Source organism: Thermobia domestica, chromosome 2 (genome assembly GCF_964235325.1).
Source record: "Thermobia domestica chromosome 2, izTheDome1.hap1.1, whole genome shotgun sequence".
NCBI lineage: Eukaryota > Metazoa > Arthropoda > Insecta > Zygentoma > Lepismatidae > Thermobia > Thermobia domestica.
Genome location: NC_137455.1, coordinates 151,660,696 through 151,677,226, shown reverse-complemented (window position 1 = coordinate 151,677,226; position 16,531 = coordinate 151,660,696). Strand labels below are relative to the sequence as shown.

At 35.4% G+C, this 16,531-nt stretch overlaps 1 protein-coding gene across 1 annotated transcript in view; it reads right to left on the bottom strand.

The window, feature by feature from the left end:
- cert (ceramide transfer protein) overlaps positions 1–11,660 on the bottom strand; it is a 210,991-nt gene extending 199,331 nt beyond the window's left edge. The window contains exon 1 of the mRNA XM_081747262.1: positions 11,267–11,660. Coding sequence (XP_081603388.1) covers positions 11,267–11,491 — 225 coding nt within the window. The 5' untranslated portion in view covers positions 11,492–11,660. The remainder of the gene's footprint in view (positions 1–11,266) is intronic.
- Positions 11,661–16,531: the final 4,871 nt, after the last annotated feature.

Genomic DNA, 16,531 nt, shown 5'->3' with positions numbered 1-16,531 from the left:
AGCCAAGGAAACGCCAGAGTCTGGGGAGCGAAGAGACTTTGAAACTAAGGACAATAATATCAAGAACTACCAGGTACTCAGAGACTCTACTTCTTTATTACACTGAACAAGAAGTTGTTTTCATTTCCTAACAACTCATGAGTAGAAAGCACAACTTTGAGGGTGATGTTGAATTCACAGAAATGGCTGCTTGAGTTCCTGATCTGCAGATATGATGGACACCCGTGGTTAGTGTGTGTTCTAGACTCAGATGAGGAAAATCAAACAGTGAAGATAAAGCAGGGCCCGATTAAGGAGGGAGCTTAGGGGGGCTATAGCCCCGGGCCTCCACTCTGATCAAAATCTGAACTAGCTATCTAAAAAGAAACATAAAGCTACAATCATCATAAAATAAAATGACCAAAAATATGAAACATATTCCCTAAACTTTCCTACTGTAATTTTACAGAAATGTATTAGGTGAAGTCAGCAGGGGTCTCATATTTTTTAGCCCCGGACCTTCAGATGGGTTAATCATGCCCTGAGATAATGTTCTTATATCCATATAGACCTTCACCTTCCTTCCGCTACCCAGATTTTGACGATATTCCTAATGCACCTATGACTGGTGTTATTTTAGAAGTGGATCCCAGAGTATATCAAACAGGAAGAGTTTACAAACAAAAGCAAGTGGACAATGCTAACCAAAAATTGTAAAAGGAAATGTACACTGTGAAATTATTCTCTAAGATTCTGCAGAAGTTTGAAATCGCAGTTAAGTGGTAAATAGTTAAAACTTCATTTTTTTATTTCACCATGATCCACTGTAATTCCATTATGACATGTTTACCATGTGTAAAACACATGATGAAGCAGAAAAATATTTTATATAAAATAATACACTTTTGGATATATTCAAGGTAAAATAAATTTTGAGGTGAGCATGAACTATTAATTTCACAAAACCTTGCCACGTGACATACCAGTATATGAAAGCCCATTCCAAGAGTTTTAAAATGAAACTAAATTAAACACTAACTCTTATAGAGCCTGATATTTTTATTTATTTATTTTATTTATTTATTTATTTATTTATTTATTTATTTGTAATTACCCAAACTTTACTTTTTTTTCAATTTTTCGACTTTTTTTTCACGAGGTCTTTCACGAAAAATTGAGCAACTAAAAAAAATCTGGAAAAATACGTTTTGTATTAATTCACGGACAGAGCCAAACTAGTAAATTTTGCTGAAATTGGTGAGAATAAAATTGTGAGGTTTGTTGATCTGACATGTAATGATCCCTATATTTACGATGACACTGCTGAAATTTGCATATGAAGAATTAAATTGATAATACCTGGGTGCAACTAATAAGGTTTAAGTAAGAAAAATGGGAGAACAATAACAATACCTAAGATAATTAAATAGCAAGCCTGTACAAGGTTAGTGCTTGTTATTAAATTATAGATATATAACTTATAGCGTTCATTAGCAAATACAGAAGATAATTAAAATGAGTGAATTCTTACATACAAAAGAAAGCCAGCGGTGCGTATCTAGGGACAGCCACGATGGAACTTTCACTTGTTAATTTATATAAACATATGTTCCAAAAATAGAGTCAGGAAATAATTATAGCTTACTTTGTTGAAAGCTTTTATATATATGTACGGCAGATCAGAAAATCAAATTTATAAAACTTTATTTTCGGCCAACTGTTTCTCCGAGAGAATGTAATGGTGTGATATTCTTGAGGCTTCTGCCCTTATTCACGTGACTACGATTCCTTGTATCGCTGAAGTGAATCTAGTTATTGTTTGATTTTTAGAAATCTGCGTGTTTTGCCGAAAGTAATATTTTATTTCTTCTGCTAATCTGGCTACACAATTATTCCCTATTTTCTTTTTATGGAAGTTTCACATGATTTTGTCTTCTGTAGGCGGCCAAAAACAAACTTTCATTGAATATCTCTAAATGCAAGTCTTTATCGTTCTCAAGGAAAGAAAATCCCATCAATCATCTGTATATAATTACTGGCATATCTCTGTGTAAACCAAATTCAGTTAAAGATTTAGGAGTAATTTTTGATTCAAAATTGACCTTCTCTCATCACATTGATGCAATCTCCAACGCTGCATTCAGAAACCTCGGTTTTATCTATAGAATGGGTAAAGAGTTTAGAAACGAGTCAACATTCATTAAACTTTATAATTTGTACGTAAGGTCCCGATTAGAATATGCGTGCGTTATTTGGACACCGAATGTAAATAAATACTTACAAGCGATAGAAAACATACAATTTAAATTTCTAAAAATGCTTACGTACAAGAAAACAGCTTTCTATCCCAAACAGATTCCCTACGTGGACTTAGTAAGGAGTTTGAATTTCCTAACGTTGACGAATCGACGAAAGATGTTTGATTTACTATTTTTATATAAAGTATTAAATAATAAAATTGACTGTCCAGAGCTACTCACGAAAATATATTTGAGCGTTCCAACAGGCAGAACAAGACCAGGGAATACTGGTATATTTTTCTGTGAAAGGGCACGAACAAATATTCTCAGTAAATCTCCGCTGTGGAGAATGTGTGACTCCTACAATGAATTAAGTCATAAAACTGATGTATTAGATATATTCAGTATGTCAGAATATGTATTTAGAAACAAGATTACCGAGTACCTGACACTCGAAGTGCATTAATTAATTGTACGGGTAAAAGTATATATGTATATGTATGTATTATACGACACTATAATTAGGCATTAAGCCTGTTGTGTTGTTTTCTAAATAAATAAATGTGCATTATATTCATTTGATAAAATTGCGTTTCATTCCGTAATCAATTATCAATTTTCAGTATTAGGTAAAAAAAACAACATTAAATTGTGATAATTGTCAGATGAATTTCAAATGATGATATTTCTACTACCTTATAAAGAAAATCTTATTTCATAATGAATTAAGCCATATGCACTAAGAAACTCAAATTTCAGATTAACTCTCTAAAAGTTATCTCAGCTGGTACCGTATGGAAACTTGTCAGCTCGCGGCAAATGATCTCTCTGAGATTATAGAGTATACTGCACTCTTTTTTTCCGCATAACATTTACAGTGTACATTGAACTTCCTAGAAGAAACAGGTACATGACCTGGTTGAGAAGACCTCCAAAAAAAGAATATGAGATATGTAACATGCACTTCCTATTAATAAGTTGAAAAATTTCAAAGTTGTTTTAATGGAGAAAGTAGTATGTTCAAGTTTGTATTAAGTGCAAGGGTCAATTATATTAGCTGAGTTGAGTTGAGTTGATTTTGAGTTTAACGCCCCTTTCAATAGCGAGGCCATATGAGACGGATCAATTATATTAGCAGCAGAAGTAAATATAACAACAAGTATACAGACAAACATCAAAATCACAAAAGCCATTTGCAAGAAAGGGAGCTGTCAGAAAACGTTTTGCTAATGTGAGGTATAATAATTGGCCTTACGATACATAATGTAAGCTACATTCAATCAGTTACTATAATATTCTCGTAACATTTCGAAGCAAAATATATATTAAGTTAAATAAAATATGCCATTCTTATTTATTCTCTAACTTCCATACACGAATACCTCATAATACACTAACTTAATTTCGTCGCGATATGTATAATTTATTTTATTAATTCTATATATATGTAATCACAACAACACAATTTTGCACTCGTATACTTTAACCAATTGTCACTTAAAAATATTGACAACACTGCTGCTTGGACATTCGCTGTTCTTGACATTAAAGCTATCAAAAATTTTGGGACTATGTTCATTCAATTCTGCATTTCAAAACGCTACACGGTTATTCTGATGAAATATTTAAAAGACGTTTTTAATCAAAGAAGCTCTTTCTATCCACCAGCCGGTAACTTCTAAGTTGGAGAATTTGTCGTTTAGCATCATGTATAATGTCGCCACTGTTGCTGGTTTCTTAACCCAAGCCCACTACTTCTTGTAGTCAAGTAAGCTTTCAATTCTTCTCAAGATGCTAAACAAATGCCCCGTTGCCAATACCATATTTTAAGAACAGGTACTGACCTTTTATCCGGTTATTTTTTATTTTATTTATTTGTTATTTTTAGTTTGCTGCTTTCTAATTACAGGAAATACATTTTGGGGTAATTAGTTGTGAACTACACATACTGTATTTAAAGCCTTTATTATTATTATTATTATTTTCAAATTTTTGTGGTATATGATGATTCGTAAGATTATAATTAAAAAAAAAAAAAAAAGCTTTAATGGCTGAGTACAATTGTTTCCTCGAGCGAAAAACTGTTACTATCGGAGAAAACATTGGAAAAAGGATCTCCCTGAAGATTTTTACTGTCCCCATCCTCCATTGAGCTTATTCCTGATAAAAACTTTAGGTTTGTAAGGAATTGCTCCAAGACGGTCTAAGTCATCTACCTGACTCAAATGAGTATTATGTACGCGGTTAGATTTGGTGGCCATGTTGGTGGCTTTTTGGACAACACTTATTTTAAATTTATGTATCCTATATCATCCATTAGCAAGTAACCACATGATTTTCTCCATTGGTCACCCATTTAAATACTGATCAAACTCCCCACTGCATTACCTCACTGATATCAGGAGAATCTCTACATCTGCGCGGTAATGCATTGTTTACAAACAGGGTTTGAAAAAATCCGGGTATTTTTGAAAAAACCAACCCACCTGGGCCCATGTGGGTATTTTCGGGTTTAATTGGGTTTTATCGGTTTTTTTCGAAATATTTCAATATCTTTGGGGTAAAAATGTTAAAATATGATTTACATTTCAAGAGTGTCATTGTCACAACTTGCAACATTTTTCTATTCTCTGCTGTTTTGAAAAAATGGCCGCCATTTTGAAATTTTTTATTGGATAGCCGAAAAAATCTATACAGCAAATTTAGAATGTCTCGTGCTTCTGCCCTCAAAATTTGAACTTAAAAAGTCCGAAAATTGTATCCTGTACCATAGATACACGCTATTTTGAATAATGGCCGCAATTTTGAAATTTTATGCCGCCAAAATATATACAGCTAAGTTAGTCTCTCGTGCTTTTACTCTGAAAATTTCAACTTGAAAGACCGAAAACTGTCCTTTGTAGCGTGGATATCCGCTATTTTTTTAAAGAGCCATTTTGTAATTTTACGTTCGTATGCCGCCAAAATATATGCAGAAAATTTAGAGTGTCTCCGGTTTGTACCCTGAAAATTTAAAACACCGAAAGTTGAACACTGTGTAGTACAGGCAGACAAACGAACAAATGTAGATCATCCCAGGAGCCTGAGTGACGTTCGGCAAATATGAATACCAAATAGCTACATTATTTTGAAACAAAGACATAATTCATCAAAATGTCTTATATGAAATAAATATTTTTCAACGTAAAATAAATGGTTTTATTGTTGGAAGTTCACTTTCGATGCTTGGTGCGTTCAATTACGGGAATTTCCCGAGCACTTGTTACAAGACGGTTCTTTTCTAGTGTTTGCCAACTATAGAAAGTAGAAAGACCGCACCCCTGCAAAATTCCCTATGATATAGGTCTAAGTGTAACGTATCTCTGTTCGGGCCCCCTCCCCCATGGGAAGGATAATACTATCGTGAACAAAAGTGCATTAGCACCTGTATTCTGCATATCCTTAGTACATTCAATAATAAGCTTAATGTTATAAATTAGGAATGGCCAAAATTTTCCGAATTCCGGAAATTTCACTTTCCGGATTTCGGAAAATTCCAGAATTCAGAATTTTTTCCGAATTTCAGAAATGGCCATCCTTACTATAAATGAGAAACTGAAATCGGCACTGATCATTTTTTTGTATTTATCACCACATCTTTAAAATTATCGAAACAAATGAATAAATTAATCTTTACGTGACAATTTTGGATTTGGAAAATTAAATTTATTCTTTAAACTTACACATCAACTACAGGAAATTGCTTTAAGTCGTCCTTTTTTTACTCTCAATAAATGTATAAAGTTCCTTACAAATAAATTTCAAATTTTCCGCGAAACAGTCCCTGTCATCTCTTCAAAATTATGTAAGCAGATGAACAAAATATATTAATCGTTGATATATGGTGAAAGGTGAGTTTTGGATTTAGAAAGAATGAAAGTTACTTTTTAAATCTATACTTTGAACTAGATACAAGTTTTTTCAAACCGGTCATAAATGGGCTGGTAAGAAGTTTGCACCGGTCACCTGTTTTAATCAAAATAACAGCAATATTTCCGGCCAGGTCGGTAAAAAACCAACCCTATTCTTTTCAGAAAATTAATTTAAAACAATTAACAAAGATAGGCCTATAATTTATGATTTATAAAGTAAATGTTTGAAAATGTAATAAATGAAATTAAATATCTTCCAGCGTAAAATAAATAGTTTTATTGTTGAAGTATTCACTTCCGATGCTTTGCGCATTCAATTGCGGGAATTTCCCCGAACACTTCTTTCACGACAGGTTTTCCCTGAAAATGCAGCTTGCTTTACTGAACATCGAAACTTCAATTAAACACTGAAGTTTGAATTCAGCACTTGAAATAGTAAGAGTTACGTAGTCTTGGGAGCTCCGAGCATTAAGCTTCTTAATTTTGACAAGAAATTTATGCTATTGTTGGTGTTGATTCTACAGAATGCTTATTTGAAGGGTAGCAACAAATGACTGTTGTTGGAAAACCAAACTGTTGTTGTTGGAAAACCAAATTTTACTGAATACTTTTGTTACCACCAAAGGTAAGAAATAATACTAATAGTTTTACTAATGTATTTACATATTTACTGTTAGTACCGGCACCTATGACCTTAAACCCGTCAACGTATGAGGAATAACGTCTCTCGGCGGTGCCGAGTCAGAAAGCACACTATTCACGGAAAGTATTTTTCTAAAATATAGAATTGCTTATTTTACTTCAAATAGGCTATAAGCATAATCCACACATTAATTTGTTCTATAATTATCTCAAGCTAAGGGAAGTCTTTTTTTTTTATTCATTCATTCAGTTTATTCAGAACTTTATAAAGGTCTTATGTTGAATGTTGTCTACCTTAAAATGAGAGCATCTAATTCGCCCAAAGAAAGTTCAAAATCTGATAAAAATAACTTTCAATGTGATCACCTTAGTCGTACCAATAATATACTAACAAAAAGCTCAAAAACCCAGGTGGGTTTTAAGGCGGGTTTTTTCAGGTGGGTCCAACCCGAAAAAACCCGCTGGGTTTTTTCGGGCTGGGCCCACTTGGGCAAACCCTGTTTACAAACAAAGCTTACTTCCTTTGATGTTCTTTATTGCCATGGATACGATAAATACTGAGTCTTCTTCCCCCAATGATGTGCATTTATTTCCGAAATGCAAATGAAATCTTAATTCAACGTCTGAAATCTTTGGAGAAGGATAGTTACCTAGTGAGTGAGGTAAAAAAAAAAATTAAAAATAATGAACCGTAAAAGAAAATTATCACAGTAAGAGTGATACAACTACCTGAATTGTTGGAACTTTCTAACTTCATGCAGAGTTCAAAATATTTAATTCCATAAACAAGATAAACAACTTTCGGGAAGCAAAAAGCTTATTTCATGCAGTAACATCGGGTGCTAAGAGGCACTGTCTACTCTTTCAAATTAACAGTACACAGTTTCCGTATTTTTCAGAAAAATATATATCATAACATGGCTAATTAATATTAATCATGATATATCTGACTTGTAAATAATTTCGTCCTTGAAACTTGAAGAAGAAAAGTTACAATTTTATCAAATAATCTACAGAGAGAGAGAGATGTTTAAGCGCAACTACCGTAAGTCAGTGGATCGCCCTCCTGCAATAAAAGCACGCGTTGGACTGGAGAATTCCCACTCGAAGAAAACCTGGCACATGTTTTGTGCCAGACATGTCTAAGGAGTGATACGTACTAGAAGAGTAACTTTAAACAAAAAATACTAGTTATATGTGTACAACCATTCATGTTCGACTTTCGCTCTAATCATAATATTGGAAACGATAACACTAGTACTGGGCCGCTGTGCCTCAGTGGTAGAGCGGTCTCTTCTGGTGCGTGTGTCCCTAGTTCGATTCCAGCTCGTGATTTTATGTTGGACAAACACCTCTGTGCGAATTTTCTTCATGTTTTCCCGTCTTCTCCCACTTTCTTCATTTAGCAATTTCGTTCATTGTCATTACCACGTCTTTCTTGGCTCAGAGCATTGTCATCGTGGGATGCAAAACAAACAAACGATGACAGCAGTTAAAAACTGTGGGAGATCAGAACTACAGGTTGAGCGTTATTTGGATAAGCGTCTGTATTACTGTATTAGATTATGTGGGAATCAAATCATTGGGTGGCCCAAAAGTAGGTATACACCCCTGCATTGATCAAGTATAACATTCTAGCTTATAGGTTTATTTGCTTCGGCTGTTCCGAGCTTAAGGTGTAAGTAAAAAGACTTTAGAACAAATAACAAAGAAACTGATGGATAACAATACGAAATGATATGAAATACAGTGAGCTGATCAGTACGGGACTGTATACCTACTTTTGGGCCACCCTATATATATCTTACGTCAATTATTACTAAATGGGTATTACTACTGTCAACCGTTAAAAATAATGTACTTTCCAAGTGTAATCAGGAACATGCAATTACTTTTAAAAAAAAATACTGGTGTATAGCTTACTTACAGGAGCGTAGCAAGCAACAACACACAAGAGGGAATACATTGTAATGTCAGTATAATAATCAATATAGGCCTATTCATATGCCTACATCGAAGCAATATAATCTGCAACGTATGGATCTACAATTTCAAGCTGGTTCCGAATCACAGGTAATCCCGCCGGAATTGATCTCGGGTATCAAGTATCAAAAGCGAGACCTGTAAGCATGCCTATTGATTAATCATACCAGGAGGTAGTTCATTCTGACGAAATCATTGCCTATAGAACTTGTCAGAGAGGATGAGAGTACTATTCTCATTTAATTTAGTCATTAAGGACTTTGGTAATCAAAACTGAGTCTTTTTATATCTACAGCAAGGAGTGCGTCCTTGCAAAAATTGTAACTTGTGAATAAATTTTGTTTATTTGGAATTTGGCTTCCTTTTCAACATCGAAGCAATATAATCTGCAACGTATGGATCTACAATTTCAAGCTGGTTTTGAATCACAGGTAATCCCGCCGGAATTGATCTCGGGTATCAAGTATCAAAAGCGAGACCTGTAAGCATGCCTATTGATTAATCATACCAGGAGGTAGTTCATTCCGACGAAATCATTGCCTTTAATCATATTAGGACCATGCCATCAAGTGTAAGAAGCTTTGGGGCTTTGAAATGCGTAAAATCAGGGTTCGAATGAAGCTCTTTTACTAGCATATGGAACAGTACATTACAATTTTCGTTTCTGAGTTTAATGGTTATTGAAACGTCTATACACTTAAAGACGTCGCAAATGATGCTCGATTTTGAGAAAAATCACTGAATGGAAATCATATGTTATATGTTTAAATATTTAAATATTTGGTTTATCAAGGTTTAAATATTTGTAAAGTGCTTAAGCAGGTAATATTATACGGTACTGTATTTCAACTCTAGTTCACGTTTTACGGAAATAAAAAGTAGTCTTCTAGCGTCTTATCGCTTTTAGAACTTCACGCTACACTACTGATTCCATGCCTCCTTTTTCCTTCCTTCTCTCTCTCTCTCTCTAAAAACTGAAAAGTCCTTTCTTCGTGAGTCATGGTGACTTAGTTGTAGAGAGCTCATCTCTGATGCAAACGATCCCTGGTTCGATCTCAGGCCATGCGAATTTGAGGTGCACAAGAGTGTTCGTGAGTATTTGCAGGGCTTTCCGTTTCCTCCCTCATTCACATTCCGCTATTTTTCATAATTAATCACTCATTAAACATTCGTCTCCCTTAACCTGATACAAAAAAAAAGTGCGGCATTTAACTAGAAATTTCCATTCATCTGATAAATAACCATTTTGGGTATTCACCCGTTAAAAAATAGCTGGGAATTTTACATCAACGATAATAAGCCATATTTATTCTTGGAGATTCCAATGACGGCGTTAGTGTAGCTTTCATTGAAATCGGTCCAGTAGTTTTTAAGTTAACGCCACACACACATACATTTGTTATTTTTGTTAATATTATAGAGTTTCATCTAATATGCACCTAGGCAGTGGGAAATGGTGGGTTAATTCTGTATTCGGAGGGGCAAAACTAGATACAAAGCAGAATGTTTACAGGAGAAACGAGTTGTTGTTACGGAAGAGTAATTAATGTATTTGTAATCTGTGAAATGAACAGAATAGAAATGAAAGTGTGTAACGGAGGAAATGTTGCAGGGGGTTGACGGAGCCAAAACTAGGTGAGAGAGAGAGAAAATTCTGGGCCCCAAAAGCAGAATTTATCCGGAGATGGTGATGATGATGCAACGAAGAAAGGAGGAAGTTACGGGAGACTCCGAGAAAACTCACGCACACAGTACATACATTAATAGGCTACAGAAGTCGTAACGTTATGTTCTCACTGAGTGATATTAAACTTCGAAGATGAATTATCAATGTGCTGGCACGTTATACTTCGTCTTATTATGTATCCTAACCCTAACATTCCTGCAATAATCTGTTTTACAATATTTTCTTACACTTACAGATATCAAGTTAAGTTAGGTACAGTTTAGTATCCATGGACATTCACGCCATGTACTACAACTTTTAATTGTAAGCTCTAGAATACGGTACAATAGCTTACCTTTGCTGTATAACGCTTTTATATTTGGAACAAACTAGTATCAACACTGACAAATACAGAAAAGTGTAAATTAAAGGCAACAAACCCCCTCAACCTTTCTTAATCTACTTGTTGCATAGCACTATCCCACCTTCCCCATGTCGCCTTATCTGCTGCAGAATTAAATTTCAAACAGGCTTTAAATTGCAAGTACTAGAAATGATAGAAAGAGTGAAAGTATAAAAAATTATATAACATGTAATAATCTAAAACTTATTAGATTTATAGCCTATTCATGTAATTTTCACGAAGTAACCAAGCTAAATTACGATACAATAAAGCACTCCAATCATAAGTTAATCAATCGTTAGTTTATCATTTAAAAAATAATTCCTTCGGTATTATACGGTGTAAAATATACATAAGAAACAACTCAAATTACCATTTTTCTTGGTTAAATATAAAATAAATATTGTGCAATAATTTCTTTGACGAAATTTATTCAACCTACCTTTATAGTTGCTTTAAATATACTAATCGCTCCTCTACATCCAAAGCTTGTGTCTTGCTCAGATTTATAATATGATAAAGTACCATCTTTCAAGACGATGAAACGACTTTGCCACCCATGAATGTAGTTGGTCCATTTACTGAGAACACCTTGAATTTCTGAGCGATAACCATTTTCATAATCTTCATCTTCATCACTAAAATTTGGACTATGATCGTTTAACATTTTCGTGCAGTTACAATTTTGAAATTCTTATAACCATACTATAACAACTACACTAATATCATAACTAATCCTTCAGTACAACTTAAAATACTATACAAATATTTTTACACTTGCACCAAACCCATGCAAGTGGATGCCATATTGACTGTTGATCACGTCGCGAAACAACTGAAGAGCGAAAATAATTATAGATAGAGGCCGTCGTTGTAAAATCACAATCACGATACGTGACGTTCTAGGGGCACCGCAATATATGCATCTTTGAGTCAGTAGCACAGTAGGCATTTATTAACTCGAGTGTATAGAATTTCCTACGAATACCTATCAAAACAGGGTTTATTAATCAATGACTACTAGATTTAATAATGAAGTCAATTTTCGCAGTAAAGAATAATTGCATTTTGGTGTTGATAACCTTGAAGATTATTATATTAACGTAAGTTAAACCTGAGGACGTTCTCATGTAAAAGAGGAAGTTTGGAAAAGAGGAAGTTCGAACAAAATACAATTACATTGTTATAAGATTTCACAACAAAAATATTTGCAACTTTCGAGGAGAATCAAGGATACCGAATTGAGTTACCACTCGAAAGCTGGCGCTATCAAGAATGGAAAAATCTCAAATCGATCCTAGAAAACTTTCAGAATCTTACAAATCTGTGAAGTACATTCGCAATCGTCGGTACAGTGAAATGAAAATTTTGGTTTCACGTCTCACGGTTATACCGGATAGTCTAAAAAAGATAGTGATGATGAGAAATAAATTAAATTGTGGAATGAAGGAAGTGGGAGGAAACGGAAGAATTCCGAGAAAACCCACGCACACGGTATTTGCCCACCATAAAGCTCATTTGACGTGAGCTGGGATTGAACCAAGGACCCATTGCACTTGAGATGAACTAAGGTAATTATCGATGTATATTATATATGTATATGCGTCTGAAAAGTTCGGTGAATGAACCACAAAATTACTCAGAAAATAAACGAAACAAGACTTAAAAACAAAATCCTTTTACTGGCCTTCAAAGTAGCTACAATATACTTCTGACATCGGTTGTACAGCTGTTGGAAACTTTCAGTAAACGCTTCTTGCGGAATCGCTCGAAACACCGGTGATCACTCGTTGTTGGATATCCGTAATGCCTGCGAAGCGTAAGGTGGGGAAAGAAAAGAAATCTGCCGGCGCCAAATCTGAAGAATAGCAAGGGTGTTGTGAGCGACAAAGTGAAGCACATGGATCATAGTGCGATCAAGTAGCGATCAGTGGTGTAGCAACATTAAGGAGTTCGGTTTACAAACCAAAATTCCTTTATTGAATTGAGCGTCAGCGAAGCTACTGCCATTCGACTCGATTGACATTTGTATATCTGTCCTCTAACAGTACAATCACATAGCAGGCATATGCTTATGTTCCCTCAGGTACATGGGAATCTGTCCAGTATGTGCCTTATGTACCTCTGAGAGAGAAATCACATGGATGGCAAGTGATAGTCCCAGTCTATGTTCACCCCTAGGCACATGCCTGACATGTACCTGGGGAACGTGCCTAGTATGTTCTACTTATGTTCCCCATGCCGTAAGCGTCAATGAACCACAAAATTACTCCCCCAAAATATGTTAAATCGCCTATTTGAGTAACGTGTTTACATTAAGGTGAGTTCAAAAAACACTTTAAACAAGTAAAAAAAATGTACTCCATGGTGGGCGCGAACCCCCAACTTTTGAATTACTAGCCGTGTGCTCTATCGACTTGGCCTCGAAGGCGATGAAGAGAACGTCGCTTATTGACGGATAAATTGTTGAGGTCTTTTGAATTTGGCTAATTAGATTGCTCCTTTAACCGTGTATATTCGACGATAACCGTTTATAATTAAATAAAATCTACTAGCCATGTAATTTTATAACAAAATGACGAGCAGGGCCGCCCACAGGGGGGATGTATGGCGCAAGTTGCGCCATTGAGAAAAATTTTGGGGGGGATTTTACTCTACTTTCGAACTAGCAATTTTACTGTCGGAATAGCATTAAAACACGATTTTGAGAAGCTAATTTTCAAAAATTTTCCGGGGTGAATCCCCGTACCCCCTGCTTCGATACTCGATGAATGAAGTACCGTGCAAGTAGCCGTATGAAAGGAAAGGTTGGTTCGTTTTAAAAGAGAAGGGACGCCCACAGGAGGGATGAATGGCGCAAGTTGTGCCACCGAGAAAAAAATTGGGGAAGAATTTTACTCTAATGTCGAATAAGTAATTTTGCTGTCGTCAGAATAACATTGGAACACGATGCGATTTTTTTTTTTAATCTCGAGAATGAATCCCCTTACCCCCTGCTTAGAAACTCTATGAATGAAGTACCGCGCAAGTTGCTATATGAAAAGATGGTCTGGTCGGTTTATCGCTTTGTGGATATATCTGGATCAGTCTGGATCAGTGGGTGAAGAAAGTATTCATTAGGCCTTACAGGTGTTTGTTGAATATGTCTGGTTTTCCATACCTAACAATATTATACCAGATACTTCTGTCATTACCAGCAACGAGTTGCTCAGCACAGAGGATTATGAGTAAAGTAAAGATTGTAGAAAATAGACTAAGAAGCAGCATGGGAGATGTATGGCTCTCCGACATGCTTGTCCTTTCTTCCGAAAAAGACATTTTAGAATGCATTCCCAACAGCGATATTATAGACAAATTTACTTTGTCGAGTGAGCAAAGAAAAAAATTATTACTCTATAAAGGACACCAAAGGTAGGTTAATGTCACCACCACGACCAGTAATAATTTAATCCAACAAAATCATTTCTGTAAAAAAAAAAAAAAAAAAAAAAAGTATGAGCGGCCTTAAAAAGAAGTGAAATCACAAAAGTGAGCGCCAAGTTCTGGTGAACAACAGTTACAAACACTCAAGGAATCACTTTCAAATTTAGATTTGAAACTTGCCTATGTTGTCTGTTGAAAATTATAAAGTAGTTTGACATAATTGTGAGCTAGTGGTAACAATACAGACAACAGCCAAGTTTCAAATCTAAATTTGAAGTGAGCCAGTGAGAGTTTGTAACTGTTGTCCACCAGAGCTTGGCGCCTATTTTTGTGATTTCAATTCTTTTTAAGGCCACTCGTACTTGGCTCTTTTACAGGAATGTTTTATGTTGGATATCACTTCTTTTCGTAGGCTAATTTCGAGGATAACATTTTCTTTTGGTATCAAACTCAATAACTTGTAACTTGCGTCTTACTTTTCATGTACAAGGGAATTATATCAATATTTTGTAAAGAAAAAATAATACTACTAATTGTAAAAAAAGAATACCTGTGCCATACACAGTGTGTAGAAGTTTTCATGCCCTTCAATATCCTTATAGAACATATTTAGTATTGTACACTACCAAGACTACTAATAAAAGTAATGCCATTTTTATAATTACTACTGCCCCTACTACTACTACAAGCATTCTATAATACTACTACAGGAAATAAAAACAACAACAAAAATAACAATTACTAGTACTATAAAAACTACTGCTACACTGGACAATTGTATTTAGAGGACTTGAGTTTTGAGGAAGGAAGAGATTATTAGTTTTTGGGGGGAGTGCGCCATCATCTTTGGGGGGGGATGGGCACCCCTGATGACGAGTGTCTATTTACTTTATTTCATGGTTCTTCCATATTCATTTTCAAATGATCGGCGACAGTTGCTATCTAATAAAGTTTATGCGTTAGTTGCTTCTAGTACACAATCGCTTAGAAAAAGAAGCAACAAATGCATCAAATATGGGAGATGAATTTAGAACACATAAATGTAGCATGCCTAGCACATCTTGTGCTGTTAGGGTATTTGAAACAGTATGTACCTAAAAGACGTACCTAGAACATGACAGATATATGTCCCAAGTTATGACATAAAAAAAAAAAATGACTGGTAGAGTGCGAAACTCAGCCAGGTATATAAATGCTATACTTGTGGTACATAGTTGCAAAAAATAATTAGGTGTAATAAGTAACTGTAGGTAGCTGAAGTACATAATTAGCACATGAATATCATATGTGCCAAGTGTTGGGTACCTAAAAAGTAGCTGGACACCTAAATGGCACATGCCTAGCACATCCTGTGCTGTTAGGGTCCCTCCCTGATAAACACAACCTTCACGAAGATACTTATGTGTCGGGTGGGGAGGATTGCGTGCTACAGTGAAATGTAGAGCTGGAACCAGAAGGGTCATCCTTACCGAATTGGTTTAAATGTAGTGGTCAGAAGATGAGTGTTCTGGGAGAAGGCAGCATATTTTCAATATCTAAGTTGGCGAAAATCATAGTAATTTGTAGTTGGCACGGCAACTTGGACATAAGTCTCAGGCGTGGTCAGATTGACTTTAATGGCTGAAATACTGAGGAATGGAAGACAACGGGAAACCATCACTCTACTTTTCCCTAGTAGGAGAAAGATAACGTATGTGCAATGATCTATCGCAGGTCAAAATAAATTCCAGAGGTAAAACATCCCTCATTCGGATCAATGGGAGGGGGATATCTTGGGAAGGACTATTGGACGAGAAAATGACAGTGTGGGTGAGGTCGCTGAAGGAAGGACGGCAAGCAAGAGAAAAAGGTTTAGAATAGGGGCATAGAACGTATGTACCATATAAAAGGGAGGGAAATTAGAAAATCTTAAAGAAATGAAACAAAATAATCTAGACTTGGTAGGAATATAGGAAGTTAGGTGGGAAGGTAATGGGAAGTTGGGAAGCGAAGGATATAGAATGTTTTACTCAGGTAACGAAAAAAAGGCGGTCATAATGATTTTGATTTTATTTCATTTTGAGTTTAGCGTTCCTTTCAGCAGATAAGTTATATGAAACGTTGACCTACACCTTAACGTGATATCGAAACCACATGAGCTCTCCCCTGGAAATGAACCCGGGTCTTCACGCCAAAGGTGTGTACGCTAACTGCCATGGGGAGCTCGATGGTCATAATGGTGTGGGAATTTCATTGTTATCCAGCGCATGGTCAAACATTTTTATTATTGCTCAAAAATTACTAG